Below are 18,264 nucleotides of genomic sequence, written 5' to 3'. Positions count from 1 at the left end.
CACCAGGGGGTCAAAATTAATTAATTAATTGCTTTTTACCTGACATCTTTGAAAGGCAGCAATGATGAATGCATCCATGGCCAGGATATAATTATAAAATATGACATTATTTTAAAAGTGACCTATAACATCGACTATGCAAAACACATACAATTATTACGCGTATTTGGAAAGAGATGTTTATAATGTGACAATATGTCAGTCATCGTGTGATAACGAAAATATAACTAGGCTTATTATATGTATCAGACGAAATATTGCAAGCTCCGGCAAAGGTATCAGGCCTATGTTCGTCCCGCACTGGGTTTGAACCTGCCACCTCTGACATTCCAAGCGCCACCACTACCAACTACACCAACGAAAAGCTAACTAACTGTCGACGCGGGTGGCCTTTTACATACCTGGGGAGTGAGTTTCACCGATACACACCGGCTACATCTATGAACTACTTGTTCTGAGCAGGTGTTGTAAGTGAACAGGCTGTAAAACTGTTGGTTAAGACACTCATGAAAAACTGATGCTAATTATCTGGGAAACATTTTCTAACCGCAGTCAAGTTGTCATTGTTTGTGTCAAACAAGTTGTTAATTTGTTGTAACATTAAAACAGGATATCATGACTGTGCTCAAAGTGATGCTCGGGCTCCAGTGGTTTGCTCTGTAGGTGAACGAAACTTTTGGAAGACGTTGTAGCAGAATCACGTGAAAAATTACAGGATATGCTTTTTTTTCCATTGGTTGTTGCATTAAATCTTACCCAGATACAATGGTGCTATTTTCCAATTGGCTATTGTATAGACCCTTTCTTTTTTTTGATAAGGCTGATAAGTGGCAGGCTCGACTAAGAACTCCAGGGGAGACGCGCTTGATTCCTGCCGGTTCCATAGTGAGAGCGGCGCGGCCAGAGGAATTTTGGTTGGGTGCTGCGGCATATTACATATATTATAAATATTTTTTTTCTGCGTGAGAAATATAATGTGTGGCGGGAGGGCGTGACAAAAGACCGAAATGAGTGACTGTCACGCTCAATGCGTGACACTTGAGAGCCCTGAATACGTCATGTAAAGATACAGTAAAGTTCGAATTTTGATTAAGTCCCTCCCCTGTTTAAGGGCGTGCGAGAGCGCAGGTGTAATTGTTTCCATTCCCAGGAGATATCCTTTGACTCCCGTCTACCATTTGTTGGCGGTAGATCAGAGAAACAAAAGCATTCCGAAATTTACCAAAATCCACAAAGACGGTATTTTTTCCCGCGCCCAGGAGCATTAGGAAAGCATTGGAACTTTCCAGGATTGGCAGGGAAAGCGGGAGAAAGGAGCGCAGAGGTGTACCTGTGAAAGCTACGGATGTGAATGAATAGCCTTCTTGACAGCCACGGTGTTTATTAAATTAAAGTTGTTATTGTACTCTACTTGTTCCATTACCAAGAGGATAATGAAGAAATCGGGATATTCAGGTTGGTTTGCCATCATGCAATAAAGCAATTGGAGCGTGTGTGTGTGTGTGTGTGTGTGTGTGTGTGTGTGTGTGTGTGTGTGTGTGTGTGTGTGTGTGTGTGTGTGTGTGTGTGTGTGTGAGTATGTGAAAATGAAAGTGTTTGGTCTGGGTTCCCCTGGTTTTAATGGACCACAGGTTAAGGCATTTCCACACTGTAGATCCATGGTGGTATGGTTATGCGGTGCTACATGAGTATTTCACCTGTTACTCATTGACCCGCCGCAGACAGAACTCAACGCTGCTGGGGGATTAGGTCATTAGGATTTAAATCTACAGTTGGGTTCAGAAATTACTTGTAAACTATATATAATTCTATCCCTGTTGCCATCAAAGGATTTATAACTGGGCGTGGCAATATTGAAATACATGCTTTCTGTTTGGTTGACTCCAGATGGTCTACTGTAGATGTTAAAACGTCAAACTGTCTATTATTTATTTTTACCCAGTGTCTTTGGTCCTTGAGCTCAAGCAAGTTGTATTGTTAAGCATTATTTACTGTCCCAAGTAGAAGGTTATATCCTAAGCAATGTTAAAACATGTATCAAGACAGTTGGTTGTAAATTCCTATGACTGACAGCTACATAGCATAGCCGGAGGTGTGACAAGATTTACTGTTCGTCTTCCTTTTGAACAGGCCATCAACAATGTTATTCTATGCTCTTATTCTCGTCATTGGTTGGGTGTGTCTATTCATTTACTATGCATGTGTTTTCTATGAGTTTACAATCCAGAAAATATGGCTGTTTCCACATACTTTATGTTGTGATTGTGACTTAAATTGAGTAGGACTAGGTTCTGTGTTATGAACGGTGGACTGATAAAAGGCTTTATATACAAAAGTAAGAAACCCATCTGTACGTCTCTCTATCTTCATCCATCTGTCTGTTTATCCATCCATTAGTACATTCATTGTGTAATCCATCGGTCCACTCATCCGTCCATCCATCTATCCATCCATTCATCCATCCATCCTTCCAACAGTGACGTCCAGGTTGTTTCCGGTCCTCGTTCCTCCCTACATTCCCTCTCACCTCCATGTCTGAATGCCTCTCCTTCTGGCATCCAGCGTCACATTTCACCTCTCATGATGCATCTCACTCAGGCATCAGAGGCCACCTCTGTTCACCTTCTTTACCTGCCGTTTTCGCTCCCCTAGCCCCCTCATCCCTAAACATCCTACTCTGAGTGGGAGCACACAAACCTCTCTGCAACATTCCGCCATTTCCCAACGGTCCTCCTGGTCTTTGTGTGTCGAAGCTCGTCAGGCTTTCCGTACAGAGCGCATGTCAGATCATGCCGTGTCCCTGATCCCATTTCTCCCTCCTTCCAACGTGTGCAGGGCTGTCACATTCTGGGAATGCCTGTCAGAGCTGAGCTTTGGATATGGTGGAGACAGGATGTGGACTAATAACAAAGGCTTGGTGGACCTGTGTTTGATGATGGCCTCCTTTACAGGTGCGCTGTTTGGACTGACAACAGAGACCTGCTGTGTGGCTGACCCAGCAGGGGCGGGCCTCGCCCAGTTTGTAAATGTGTGTGGGAGAGTATGAGTGTTTTTTGTATTGTAATATTAGTGCTACAAATCTATAGCAAATCTATGGCACTAAGTGCAATGGGTGCGCCTGTGTGTGTGTCTGTGTGTGTGTGTCTGGGTTCACTCATGGAGCCTTCCTAGTTCAGCCAGGTCAATGGAGTTGATCTCTGCCTTGTACGCCACTCCCTCAGCACTGTGGATCAATCAGTAACCTGCAGATGACTGAGAATCACTCACCCTCTCCTGAGAGCAGAACATACTCCTGCTCTCTCTTACGCTCACACATTATTTAAATCATATATAAATATATACAGGGGATAAAACAGGTCATTATTTGCCAAGCCCAAAGAACTGTTCGATTTACTCATAAATGGATATGTGCTTTCATGTCTGACGCAAAACGCACTACTACTTCAACTAGCTGACAAATTGTAAGCGCTGGCCTGCATTATGGCTTTTAACCTGTTTATATTCCAGAAAGGCTCTTATTTGAAGGTTTAAAGGTATTGTTAGATGGAACATGAAAGTAAAACTATAAACCATGTTGAGACATATTTGCCCTCTCATCTTGTCAAGCATGTCTAGAATGTCCAAACCATCAATTTGACTCTGAGAGAGGCCTATGCTTAATGGACTACAGGTACTGTAACACACAGACACAAGCCTACACACACACACACACACACACACACACACACACACACACACACACACACACACACACACACACACACACACACACACATACACACTGACTCATACAGAGGAAATAGCTGTCCCCTGAAGTGCAGTGTTTGGTGTGTGGGGTCTTTCCCTCCAGTGGTGAGGTAGCTAGCATGGAGCCAGGTCTGAAGAGTCCACTCTATGTTTATCGTCTACTGGCTCAGGAATGCAGCTCTGTGATGATAGCCTCCTCTCTGGGGTGTGAAATGACACAGAGCCCAGCTAGCCTGTGCTCAGGGCTTGGGGACGAAGAAGAACCTGTTGAAGATAATACCCTACACACACACACAGTGCACACATATACACGCACGCACATAATGCAAGCATGGGCATTGTCAAACCAACACATTGTAAAGGCACAGAAGCCTGCACAAAGTATTTCCTTTTTTAGACAAACACACACAATACACACAATTCTCTCATACCAGAATAGAGTCATTTGTATACTCATCTCTGATTCTTCAGTTTGAAATCCAGACAAACACTCATACTCTATCTTTAACCTTCAGAAACCCATGGCAACATGACTCTCTCTCTCTCTATCTGTCTCTCTCTCTGTCTCTCTCTCCCCTTACCTGCGATATGAACCCAGGGCTCCATATGGAGCTTCAAGCCCACTAACTGACCTTGATGAACTTGCTTTAACTCACTCAGCTGTTTAAGTAGCAGCCAACACGGATGCAGATCTCTATCTATAACACCATTGTTTTATTCACTGCTCTTATTTCCTGCCCTGACATTTTACTGCATATTCCATACAGATGCTAATCACTGACGAGCATAATGTAGCTTGGACATGGACTTGTTTGTGAAGTGATGTTTAAAACAACTTCATAGTAGCTTGGTATCTAGTATTACCGAGTTACATGAATGACACTGATGAGTGAGAAATAGCCTCACATTAAATGCCTCAGGTTGTGATGGAAAAAAACAAAACAATTTGCTGGCGTCACTTCAATAAACATGAACAGGATCAATCTTCACCTGCCCATTTAGCCATTCAGATTAGCGCTAGGTTCCAGGGTCAGGGACAGGGCTAGGCTCTTTGTGTGGTCGGACCAGAGGAAAAACACATTCAGGTAAAATACCTTATCTAGGCTGTAAAAACACACATGAAAAATGACCGTCTTGCCACCTGACCCCCACCCTTCCACCCCAAGGCAGCCTGTCACAGGAGAGGTAGTGTGAAGGCATGCACAGTGTATGTGCAGCATACTCTCAAGGTGTAATGAGGGCCATAAAAACACAATGGACCAGATGGATGAGTTGCAACTAAGGGGGGGAGAAGAAGGGGGGTAAAGTTCCTGCTCTACTTTGCCCTCTTTACTCAAACAGTGACTAGCCTCCTTTACAAACACAGCCAATGTGATCTGGGGGCATAGAGTGGTGTGTGTCTGTTCTTTGTAGAGAGTTTGTGTGTGTGTATATGTCAAGGGGCGGCCCTCCTCCCCTCGCACTTCCCATGTTTACACTGCTGTCATCCAAAACCAATAACCAATCTCTTCACGTTTGTCGAGGCATGCACTTGACCGGTCTTGTTACTCGCACACAAGACACAGATTGCCGAAGAGCCCTTCTGTATTACAACAACCCCTATAGACCACACACTAGCTTAAAATACGGCCTTTCATCTCTTGCTCACTAGTTCTTGGACAAAGCATTGTTTTCCTTCAAAATGTGAAACTTTTTTCCACACCATTCTCAAACTTTATAGTCTGACTACTTGGCAGCATCATAAACCTGACATGACCAGATCAGTCTCTTCTGAGATGTACTGTGTGAGGAGGTGTGTGTAACACCTGTATCATAGCATGGTGGACAGGGAAATGGAACCGCACCTCTGTGTGATGTTGTGCACCGCCTGTGGCAGTACCACTCACCTGTTGGATCTTGTCTGGTGCCTCACACACACACGCACCCACACACACATCCTTTTGTTCCAGCTGCTTCATGGGTTCAACTCTGCGGTTCACTAGCCTTTTTTCCACTCAAGCTTCACAGCAGTTAAAGATTCCTCAAACACTTCCCAGCGTGTCAGTGTGTTTATCTCTGTCATGTCTTCATATGCCTCTGTATGAGGGGACATGCAGGACTTCAACACATTTTTTACTTGTACAACTACTAAAAATTGTTAAAAGCTAATTGCTCAGGCATGCATGTAAACCTCTACATGCAGTACATATACTACTGTCTCCTACAAGAAAAAGCATGCACAATGCTTACGTACATAGAGAACTGATGCTGTTGCATGTGATGACAAAAATATTCAAATTAATCTCCAATTAATCTCAAATTGGATCTAAGCAAAATCTCGCACATAGAAAACCGGAAAGGGTAAATTTCACATTTAGTCATTTAGCAGACGCTCTTATCCAGAGCGACTTACAGTAAGTACAGGGACATTCCCCCCGAGGCAAGTAGGGTGAAGTGCCTTGCCCAAGGACATAACGTCATTTTGCACGGCCGGGAATCGAACCAGCGACCTTCGGATTACTGCCGCAATTCCCTAACCACTCAGCCACCTGACTCCCCAATTTCACAAGTACTTCATTTCGAGGAACTAGTGCAGTGGCTGTGATGAGCTACACATGCCTTGCGTCCTCTCCGGATCAAACTCAGAGAGGGAGACAACAAACAGGTGGCTTTCAGTGGTGTTTGTAAAATACAAACATTACGAGGAACGCTGTCCATGTGGCAGAACACTGCCCCCGGTCAGGATTGGGGAGTACTGGATTACCAGTAATCGGATTACTGTAATCTGATTACAAAATAATTGTAACTGTAATCCATTACTTTACTGGCCATATTTCTTTTATCGGATTACGGATACTTTTGAAAAATATTGAGGATTACTTCAATAGTCGATTTTCTTTTGAAAAATGTATCATTTTAATTGCAAAATTGGTTGTTTTATCATTGGCCATTTTCTCCGCGACGTTTCACATTTGCTTAACAGACACACTAGCTTGTTAAAGCTTTGATAATGGCTGCCTAACAAAGTCAAAAGCAATCGCAAACATCATGTCGCACCAACACACTGCATTTTTCTACTGGTTTTTCAACCATTAATTTCTGTTCTAAGAAGTTCCAGGTTATGTAAACAAACTTCAACTGGTTATAAACCAAGTTTTGAAAGTAATCCAAAAGTAATGGAAAGTAAACATATTACATTACTGAGTCTGGGTAATCCAAAAGTTACGTTACTGATTAGAATTGTGGATGGGTAACTAGTAACTGTAACGGATTACATTTAAAAAGTAACCTTCCCAACCCTGCCCTTGGTCTCTGTATGTGCAGTCTCTGATCGTTCTGGTTCTCGGTCCAAAGGGGTTCCAGGCATGGTTGTGTGGAGCCAGCGTCAGCTCAGACTCTTGACCCTCTTAGCTCCGATGGAGGCCTTAGGCTGGAGTAGAGGAAAAGGTCTGGCGTTTGCTAAGGGCTGCCACAAGACCAGATGTGAAGTTTGGGGAAGCAGTTTCTAAAACTGCTAAATGACTAAATGTAAATGTCAACCAAGGCAGACGCAGAGCAGATGATGAGAAAGAGAAAGTTGGAACTGTCTTCCTCAAAGAACCAAAATAAAGAGGTTCTTACTTTGCTTACTTTGTCTCTTTCACGCTTTGTTTCTTTTACATAAAACACAGGGAACATACACACACACCCACACACTCTCACACCCCTGCACACTCTCTTTCTCCCCCTGCTGGTCATCTCACACAAAGATCAGGATGTGATTCAGCTCTGTGGAGTAGCAGTACAATCACACTGGCATAATTTCTGTTTACCTCGGCCACTTCCTGTCCTCCTTGATCAGTGGTCTGGCCTACCGCACAGAAGTCTATGACACACTGTGTTTCACTGCTGGACAATGACACACAGATTCTACCGTAGTTGGGGCAAGTACTGTCTTTGAATAAAAGGAAGTCCCACCATAAGGCCTCATTTGATGACTCAATGACCCATGGTTAGAGTCCCCCCCCTCTAAATATTTGAACCAGCTGTTGATCCCGTGAGTGTGTGTCTACAGAGTTTTTGAGTAATGCATTCCTGTTACTCACGCATCTACCAGGCCAGTCAAATAATCTAACCTTTAGTCACATCTGACCAATCATTTCAACCACTATCAGTTTCACCTTTTGACCTTTTAATCATGATGCTGTGCCACACACTAAGCCCTGTGCTCAGGTCCTGGGGCAAGATTCACCCCTGGTGCTTGAGGGGCCGGCAGGGAGGATAGTGGTACATTAGAGGGGCTGCACACTGGTGTTGATCCCAGTGTTTGTTTGGTTGGTTAAACATGCAATCTAAGTCTTTGGAAATTGGTGCCCCCATCTTTATGGTGCCTTCATGCGTCACCTATACCAATAACCGGTTTTGCCTCTGCTCCAAGTTTATCCCTTACAAAATATGATGGTACATAGCCTTTCAAGCATGTTTTATTAGCTTCACATATATCATGTTGTCCTAGCTAGCTAAAACTAGCTCAATGCTACCAAAACATAGCTTCCTCCTGAGGTAAACATCCTCCAACAACTGAGCTTTCATGGCCAAGAATGATCTGGAACACTGTTGATTGGCATAGGTCTCTGAGCCCTCATTCCTCGTAGAAGTACGGACTGTCAGCAAGCATTCCGGTGATTCCAGAGCTGCAGGTTATACAGGTTATAATCTAAAACCACTATTGGCTGTCACAGGTTGTTGCCAGGGTCTGTGTTAGGTTATCAGACTGATGTCACCTCTCTGGGTTTGGGTGGTGTTTGTTGACATACCAGTACCTGGATTCAATTAGGAGGAGACACAGCCAAAAACACAATAATAGACTTGCGAGTGAGATGGAGTCAAATTCACTTGGATAAATGCAGTCTGTAATGTGTGCACATATGAAAAGATGTAATGAGAATTATACTGAGCAAGGAAATTATCCATATTTTTTGGTTTGTCATCTGTCTATCTCTCTTCCTCTGTTTCTCTGGCAGGTATTGCAAGGTCCACCAGTGGGAGGCTGAGGAGGACAGACAGTAAGGGGGAGGGCTCCTCGATCACCAGTCCCAGTAAGTCTTAGCCCTCCAACCATACATGTCATAACACTGTTGACCCAAGCCATCTACCATGGTTCAATCAAACTTGAAGCTGAACTGAAAGCTTTACCAGGGCCTTCACAGGTACGGTCCCCTACACTGTGGGACTGAAGGCTAAGACTTGATCTGTGGCTCTCAGAGAATCAGAAGGGAATGGATCACATGTACTCAGCAGTTGAGGATAAGAGAGATGGAGAGCAGAGCTTAGTTTTTGGGCGAGAATAAGCATGAGGAAAAGAGTCACATGGTGGAAGGAACATTTGGGTGTGCGTGTATGCATGTGTGTGTATGATTGTGTGTGTGTGTGTGTGCGTGTATGATTGTGTATGATTGTGTGTGTGTGTGTGTGAGTGTATGACTGTGCGTATGATTGTTTGTGTGTGTGTACAATTGTGTGTGTAAGTGTGTGTGATAATAGGGAAATTAGGCTGCAGTCTGTGGCAATAGCTCACCACTGAAGCATCTCCCTTCAGTGGGAAGAGCAAACTCCTTCTGCAGAATCAGCATTTAGAGTGAGGGGGGGAGGCAAACGTCTGGAGCTCTGGGACCCACACACACACACACACGCACACACACACACACACACACATACAGTACACACACACAAACATGTGTATGTGCACATGTCCTTGCAGGATATGCACTCATGCCACAGGAATCTGACAGGCGCTGAGGCAGACAGATACTGTATGCAAGCTAACAGACAGTTGAGGAGATACACACTGACAGACAGGGTTCTGGACAGACGACTGTGTGTGTTTGTGTGTGTGTGTGATTGCAAAGTATTTGTTCCTGTGTGAGTAAGAATCAGAATCAGAATCAGAATTCGGTTTATTTGCCATGTATGTTATACAAACACGGAATTTACTGTGGCAGGGAGGTGCAAACACTAAACATATACGAATCTTAAATTAATTAAGACTGTGTGTGTGTGTATTGTAGTGACAGACAGGCCGTGTTCGCAGGTAGACATGCAGGCTGAGAGACAGGAAGTGCTCAGGGCTGTGGATGAGGCTCAGCTTGTCAGCAGACCTGCCTGATGCTGACACTGGCCCACTGGAGGCTGTACTTATATATGTGAGAATGTGTGTGTATGTGTGTGTGTGTGTGAGAGAGAGAGAGAGAGAGAGAGAGAGAGAGAGAGAGAGAGAGAGAGAGAGAGAGAGAGAGAGAGAGAGAGAGAGAGAGAGAGAGAGAGTGCATGTTTGTGTATGTATTTGTGTTTGTGTATGTGAAGCATTGTATGTCTCAGATCTAAGGAGGGGGTGAGGTTGGCCAAGGTGGGTAGGTGGGTAATGGATGTGCCCCACACACAACATTCGCAGGTAGGCAAGATTTATGAGGAGTTTTATTGGAACCTCAACACACACACACACCATCATACATGCTGAATACACAAATAGGGACATATACTTATCAACGAGCAGTACCTCAGAGCAGGGAGTAAACATACACAGACACATACACACACCAACACACACACACAGTGGCTGTATTGTCTGTCCCTGAGTGCCCTCAGGACACTGCTCCCTGTTTGAAGAGTCAGGAGACCCAGCACTGTGGGGAGCGAACAGTCACACGCCATTAAAACATCTCACTTCTCTGTGTTAATAGTGATTTAGTTCTCACTGTTTATTGGCTCCTTTTTACTCATTTTAGAGTTGGCTTTGGGAGGGAAACTTAATCAAGACAAAGAATGGGAGATGTTTCAGACCGGTGAGTCAGAAGCAGGCTTGTGTTAAATGTTCACTCTTTGAACACCCACGTACATGAGCACACACTGACGCAGAGAGACAGGCAGGCAGAAACACATGCACACACACACACACACACACACACACACACGTACACAGACACACTCGGGTCTGAGAGGGAGGTAAGGACTGTGTTTCGCAACTCTACAGTTAAACAAATCTGGGCGTGTTTGATCACTGGCTCAGAGCTCCGTCGCTTGCCAAGAGGCCCTTGACCCCTGGCGGAGTGTGAGAGACGTGCCAAAGGTCAGGGTTCACCTGAGTTGCCTGAACAAAGAAGTGGCTGGATGCCAAAACACTTCGCAGACAAGGTGGCTTGTTCTCACTGATAGTCACCATGCAGAATTCACTATCAATGGCATTTCATTGGTCAGCTCTTAGAAACACTTTCTGGGGAAGTCAGATCAATGTTCTTCCCTAGCTACCTCCCTTCCCTTTACTATTGTTTGAGTTTTAAACAGCTGATAGAAAGATAATTACCCTGGTATGTACATTCATACAGGATGACTTGTGGTATATAGCAACATGACCTTGCAGGGTTCCATTGAGCCAGACAAGAGCAATTAATCACCAATAAGTAATTTAACTGATTCTATGTGGTATTTTGACTCAGGTCAGCAAGTGGACAGACAAAATTATCATACGATGTTCTGAGGGGCTCTTGAGTCCGTGGAAGGAGCAGAGTTATTTTAGTCGAAGGAGTCCATATCACATGGTGCCAGAGTTTCTATTTTCAAGATACAATGCTGCTACAGTCTTAGAAGTCAGTTGAAGGGAAGAGGGGTAAACGAAGAAAGAGAAGGAGAAGGGACATAACAAGTGAGGAAGAAAGAACAACTAAAATCCCCCATATGATCAGCACATGGGCATGTCGTCACTCTGGATGCATTCATTAGAGACCAGACCGAAGGATTCAAACTGTGAAAAGGGAGAGAGGGGGAGCTAGAGAGAGGGAGAGAAAGAGAGGAATTGGGAGAGGGAAAACGAGGGACATAGTGGGAAGGGGAAACTGACTCAAAGAGAGCAAGAGAAAGAAGAGAGAGGGAGAAAGAGGCAGCGAGCAGAGACAGGGAGAGAGGGAGAGAGAGAGAGAGAGAGAGAGAGAGAGAGAGAGAGAGAGAGAGAGAGAGAGAGAGAGAGAGAGAGAGAGAGAGAGAGAGAGAGAGAGAGAGAGGGGGAAAGTCAGTCCACCAAAAAAAGAGAGGAGAGGAAATAAGCAGACGCTACATGAGGGTACGAAGGGAGTGCTCTGGATATGGAGGGGGACAAATTCTCAGGTAAGATATGGCTCCCCTGCCAAACCAGCCTCCTCTCCTGAGGGGACTCCTGGTGTCAGATGTTTGTGGCGTGCTTTCTGCTGCGGTGGAAGCAAGTTTTGGGCTTTCCCTCTGGTTATTTTCCACACTCCTAATTGTGTATGTGCTGACGAGTTGCTTTTGCCATTGAGCTCAGCAGGATCTTGGAGACTTTGTTTGCAGAGGGACAGTGGACCTGTCATGTCATGCTGTGTTTTGTCTGTCTGTCTGTCTGTCTCTGTGTCTGCCTGCCATAGACAGACAGACAGGCAGTCTATCTGTCTATGTCTCTCTACTTGTCTGGCTGTGTCTGCCTGTCTATCTGTCTGTCAGCTTGACTGTTTGTCTTGGTGTCTGTCTGTCTGCCTGTATGTCGACCCACCTGTCTGTCAGTGTATCTGTCTGCCTGCCTGTCTGTGTGTCTGCCTGTCTGTCTCTGGTCATGTATATACAGAATACCGTTGAGGTGGGTGACAGGACAGTAGCACAGTACTGTGGCTTCCTCTGTTCTCTGTGGGGGGTTCCTGTCTTTCTTTCTCTCTCCATCTCTCTGTTCTCATGTTCCTCTTTGGCGTGAAAACAGGAAAAGGGGTGTTTGAACAGTACTACTTTTGTCCCCCGCGACTCTGGTCGTGGCCGACACACACACACACACACACACACACACACAGAGTTGGGACAGAGAAGCACCATCCAGTTTCCAAGTGATCCTCACATTTTCCACCGTGTCCCATGTTGATGTGATTTCCCTCAGTGGAGCCCATAAGGTCTATCTGTCAACAGCGTGCATACTGGACGAATTAGAGTCAGTCTGTGAATGCATGCATGCTGTATGCTAAATCCATCAGTGGAGCCGCAGTGTCAGTCCCTTAATGGTGTTTTTATGAGTGTTTGTGGACTATTGTAAAGAAGGCTAAGTGTTGGCATGGAGGCTGTGTAATGGTTGTAACAGCTCGCAGACACAGTGCCCTTGCGTGGCTCGCTGTAGCACCTACTCAATGTCTGAACCCGGGTGAGATCACCAGCAAGTTTTTGTATGTGATGGTGGTGTCACGACCCCCCCCCCCTTCCCCCCCGCCATCCTCCATCCCTCCCTTCTCCTCTCTCCCAGAGTGGCCCCCCTGTCTCCAGGTGCTTCCTACTGGGAGCTGTAATGGCTTCTACAGCCCAATCAGAGAGAAAGAGAGAGAGTGTGTTTGTGTGTGCATGTGTGTGTGTGTGTGAGGGAACAGCTGAATGAAGAGAATCACAGTTCTACAGGCTGATATCTCCTTCTGTGACCTCCATCTGACCATCCCAGGAGCGGTTGCTATTGGGCTGCACGCATTAAAGACCACAACCATCCTAGAACGCAATCAATCTCACATTAGTCCTGCATCATCCTAATGGTATCTTGTCCTGTATGTGCATTGGGTTCATACATTTTGCCAAGTTGGATTTGACTGTTGTTCAGTGTCATATCTTTAAAATGTACTTGTTTTGTTTTTTTTGCCCCCAGCCCCCCAGCTCCCCAGCCATCCCTGCAGACTCTCCATTGAGAATGGAAAGACCATACAATACTTGTTATTACCACAAGATGGGGGCATTTAGTTAGCAAACAAATTCCATCCAGCATCATAAACTGCTTTAATAGGGTCCTTTTCTCTCAAATTGCAGAGATAGTGTGTGAGAGGAAAGTTTCAAAGTCATGGTAGGTCTTTATCTGTCGGCCTTCTCCTTGTTTCTAGTCTCAGACTCTGTCTCTGACTATTTCGAGTACTCCAGAAGAGGTTTTATTGGGGAAATTGTGGGCAGAGCTACTTCCTGGTTGACTGTGTCTGGTGTTTTGGGTGGGTTACCATGGAGACGAGCTGAGTAGAACAATATGTGTCTGCCGCTGTGAGGCCGTCGAGGTCGGTGATTATAATGCTGGCCTGTTGACGTGCTAACAGTATTATTATGGAGGGGAAAGACATGGAAGAAGAAGAAAGGGGGAGAGAGAAAGGAGAGGAGAGGGAGAGAAGAAGAGAGGACTATTGCGAGCCACCCCTGATGGAGGACAGCTGCTTGCTCTCAGAGTCATTCCATCCCTATGTGTGAGGGATAACACAGACACACATACACACTCACACACACACATGCTGACATGTACATATGCACACTAGTGGGCCTTTTTGGACATACTATGTGTACAGGGGACACATATATGTATGCATGCTTGTCGTCTGACACACAATCTCTCTCTCCCTCACTCTCCCTCTCTCTTTCTATCTCTCTCTATCTGTCTCTTTCTCTCTCTCTGTGAAGCAGCCTGGAAGTGTGAGTGTGTGTGTGTGTGACTGTACAGTTTGCGTAGACACATTTTTCCAGCAGGTGCTGTGTTTGATTAAGGTTTGGGTTTGTCAGGCCTGGCCTCATGCTGTGACTTTGCTTAAGGACAGCTGTGTGCGCAGCTGTGCATATGTGTGTGTTTTTCCATGTGTGTTTGGGTGGCGGGGGGTGGGGGACTTTCATGTGTATGTGTGTGTCTACGTGTGCATGTGCCCGTGTAATATGCGTGCATGTCTGAGTGACTATGATCACGTACATTTAGATTCAAACTTACCACAGTAGTTTTCAGCTACATTGATCGTTGATGACAATCAGTGGAGATAAACCACAGCTCATTTGCCATCCATGGACCCTCATAGCTTAGCCACGCATGCGCCTTCTAGGCAGGGCTCCAGACTAACTTGTTGCCTTGGTTGCACTGGTGCGCCTAACTTTTTGATTTAGGTGCACCAGCACAAAATTTAGGTGCACCCAAATTTTTCCTTGCGTCGCCACAATTTCAAGGTCACCTTTTTATCACGCTCCATATACATTCATATATATTATGTAAATGATCTTAAACAAGAATAAGGTGTAGGTAAATATAGGCCTATTTTTTATTTGAAGCACAATCATACCGTAGCGTATATATATATATATATATATATACAGTGGCGGCCGGGACTTTGCAGAGGCCCCCGCAAAGTCGGAGCTCGAGGCCCCTCCCCTAAATCCACTCAAAATGTATCTCCATCCTATCTTATACATTGCTGTCTACCTTTAAATATAGCCTCTATATGTGAGAGAGAAATAAAAAGGTTTAAAAATAACAAAAGCACAACAGCAGCCTATTTGTGTGGCATCCTGCGGAAACCCGTCGGATGTCGCGGAAGCTCATTGTTGGCTATAAGACATAAAAGATCGAAAATCGTTTTCTGTCAAAATTGAGATTTTTGATGTTTTCTATAGTTAACACCCTAAACTTCATTGTAATGTACAAAAAGTATATATTTACTTATTAAAAACAGTTAATTTCAACGGTTTTTGGACATGTCAGCTAGCAAGATTTCCAAGCCATTTCAAATCAAATGCTTAGTTTGCCTGCTCTTTTGAGTGCTGCAGCATCTCCAAACAACTAAAAATAACTTGCTAAGAAGTTATTAATGTAGCTTATACTTAAACTGACATTTACATTCACAACGTGATTACGAACAAAATGATTTTCTTTCCATATTCGCCACAGAATTAGAATGAAACGGAGTGGAATCTTTGAATGCAATTTTCTAGCTTATAACTTTTTGACACAGGTCAACTTTAAAATGATGTAACTTCAGTTGTGATAAAGATATCTGAGTGATATGAACAGATTTGTATTCAGGAGAGTTTGTAGTTTCCAAATGTATAATACCCAAAAGATCCAAATGTTCACGATGTGAAGGGTTTCTGCAGGCCGCCACACATTTGTCGTTGTTCAAAACCAAAGACAGCGCTTGCCTTCTGATAGTTCAGCACCAAGGATAGCATCGCCGAAATAACACACAATCAACGGAGGAAAGGAAAACATTTATTCTTGCCAATAAGTAGGCTAAGCAAGTATATTTATTGTTGGTTGCTGGTGAAGACGTGCTGCTGCTAGCTACCTGCGGCTGCGGTAGTGTTTCGTCTGTGGAGATGTCTTTAATATTCCTCTCTGGCTGGTCTAAATAAGTGTGTAATCTTCGTTTTGTTCGACCTTGTTCAGACAACAGTTTATTGCTGCGCTTTTGGGCACCGCTTGCATATTTTCTTTTACTCATGTCTCTACCGTCATCTAGCAGAACGTAATGATTAGCATTTTTTAATGTGCGCGTTCAATAGGCGTAATGGCGCAAAAGGCACGTAAGAATAGGCGTAATGGCGCAAAAGGCACGTAAGATGCGCAAAAGCCATTGTTGCCGGATTCTGGGATTTTGAGACTATTTAGCCCATGGAAGTGGATGAAGATCTGTTACGTTGCCTACATTACGGAATTCCTTTACCTGGCAGTTGAAACTTGGGGCTCTCAATGAGCGCCCTCAAAGTGTTTTCCTTGTTTTTATATATATATATTTTATATTGGCCATTAGTCTGTTTTTTGATATGCAGGGCGGGGCCCTTAGGGCGTGGGGGCCCCCCCGCCTCGCGGGGGCTGCGGGGGCTTCCCAGCCGCCACTGTATATATATATATATTTTAAGTGCTTCACTGAGCTACCAAACTAAAACATTTTAAGCAAAATAAAACATTTCAAAATAGAAAGTGCTACTTTTTAAAAGTGCTTCCCTGAACTGAGACCTAACATTTCATGGCTCAAAGTCTTAGAGCAGGTCCCACCTTGCTGTCGCATGCCCTTCAGATGGCCAACACCTGTAATTTGGCCTTCTTGCCCTATGGCCTTGGCTAAATCATCTTGCCACACTCTCCCTAGCATCAAAATCCTAGCTCCATGGGTTAGCTCCATGGCCCAGCTTCGTAACTCAGGGGTCCGCAATTCATTTTTACAAGGGGCCACATGAGAAACCTGAAATGTGTTGGAGGGCCTCATCAATTTGCTCACTATTCATTTTCTCCCATTGTAAAAAGCAGTAAAGTATATATTTTGATTAGATGCTACTGGTTATCAGAAGAATAAGAATATTCTGTAAATATTTATATAAATATTTTAGATTTTGGTGTAGGTCAAATAGGAAAGATTATAGAAGTAATAAACAGTATAAACAGCAACAACAGTGTTTCATTTTATTTGTAACCAGTTAATCTTCACAAACACTGAAAAGTTGTTTTGCAGTATGTTAAAGATGTGGAATTGATCAACTTTATACAAAAAGCAATACGTTTTTTCAGTTAATTTTGTTCTGTGAGAGAAATCCAGTGGGCTTGAACAAGTGCATCGAAATCTGTCTGAATGTCTGAGGTGGATATGCGAAGGACAGCTGACAGGTAATGATCAGGGTCTGCAGTTCAACTAGCAAACCATCAGCCCGCGCCCACTGAATCAGTCAAGTTCTTATTATGTCCGCGTTAGTTTTTTTTCTTCACAGCTTTCACTTTGACCTCAGTAAACAGATACTTAGAAGTCCATGTCTTGTTAAAAGTTAATCAGTGGCAAAGTTTTTCATTTTCGAGGGCTAACCAACAGCTAACTCTCCTGTCGGTGAGGTTGCGCAAGCGCACATATGTAACTCGCCTGATCACTGTAGTCTTTCAGGACTACATATTTACTACCGCTCAACACATTTATTTATTTTAATTTTTTGATTTACCTCACGCGGGCCGGATTGAGACAGCCTGTGGCCGGTTATGGCCCGCGGGCCATACAATGCCCAGGTCTGCTAAACTGACTCTCTGGTGCTCAGGTCGTAATTTCAATCACACAGCACGGAGCTACAGGAATATCTGGACCACAGCCAATCAGAGGCAAAGACCCGCCCCATCTCTGTGTCTGATTGGTTTAGACCACGATATGATCCAACCATGAGTGTCAGTTCCGTTTTAGGATAACAAACGCTTCGTTTGTGGAGAGACAGCGGATGCGAGGAGGTTAGGTGCACCGGTGCGACCTAGGAAAAAATTTAGTCGCACCCGTGCACATTTTGGTCGCACTCTAGAGCCCTGCTAGGGAATATACGGTTTAGTACCGCACACTGCATAACACATGGTTTCACATGATTTCACCTCACTGGGATATTTCAGCTATTCATAATGGTACTTGACCAGTATTCTGTTTCTTAGAGCCCAACTGTCTCGGTGTACAGGCATGTCTGGTTGTGTTTAAAGAGTTCTGGTCATTACATTAGTCATGCAAGAGCTGGGTTCACACACAAATACCCCCCCCCCCCCCCCCCCCCTGCCACACACACACACAGGCGTGAGCGCACACACATACTGAGTCTACAGTGGGAAGTTTCACCACTTGCTAGTTTCCATCAAAACAAGTTTTGGGATTTCCTCAAACTCTGTCTCTGTCTCAGTCACCACTGTAATCAGGTCAGCTCAATGGCACTCCCACAATCTACAATATGCTCTTCCTCTCCACCTCCGCTTCACTTCCTCCTCTCGCCTTTCCCTTCCGTCTCTCC

The 18,264-nt window shown here is 44.5% G+C and overlaps 1 protein-coding gene across 2 annotated transcripts in view; it reads left to right on the top strand.

Annotated features, from left to right (window-relative positions):
- The first annotated feature begins 1,155 nt into the window (after window positions 1-1,155).
- Window positions 1,156-18,264, top strand: part of LOC134012159 (septin-9-like) — a 59,993-nt gene continuing 42,884 nt past the window's right edge. The window contains exons 1-2 of one of the 2 annotated variants that reach the window (XM_062451874.1): window positions 1,156-1,455; window positions 8,730-8,804. In XM_062451874.1, coding sequence (XP_062307858.1) covers window positions 1,434-1,455; window positions 8,730-8,804 — 97 coding nt within the window. In that variant the 5' untranslated portion in view covers window positions 1,156-1,433. Of the gene's footprint in view, window positions 1,456-8,729; window positions 8,805-11,701; window positions 11,863-18,264 lie in introns of those variants that run through there. The other variant, XM_062451901.1, reaches the window with a different exon arrangement.

The sequence above is a fragment of the Osmerus eperlanus genome, chromosome 2 (genome assembly GCF_963692335.1).
Source record: "Osmerus eperlanus chromosome 2, fOsmEpe2.1, whole genome shotgun sequence".
Taxonomy (NCBI): Eukaryota; Metazoa; Chordata; class Actinopteri; order Osmeriformes; family Osmeridae; genus Osmerus; species Osmerus eperlanus.
The sequence above is the reverse complement of the archived record's forward strand: the minus strand, read 5'-3'. Positions and strand labels throughout refer to the sequence as shown.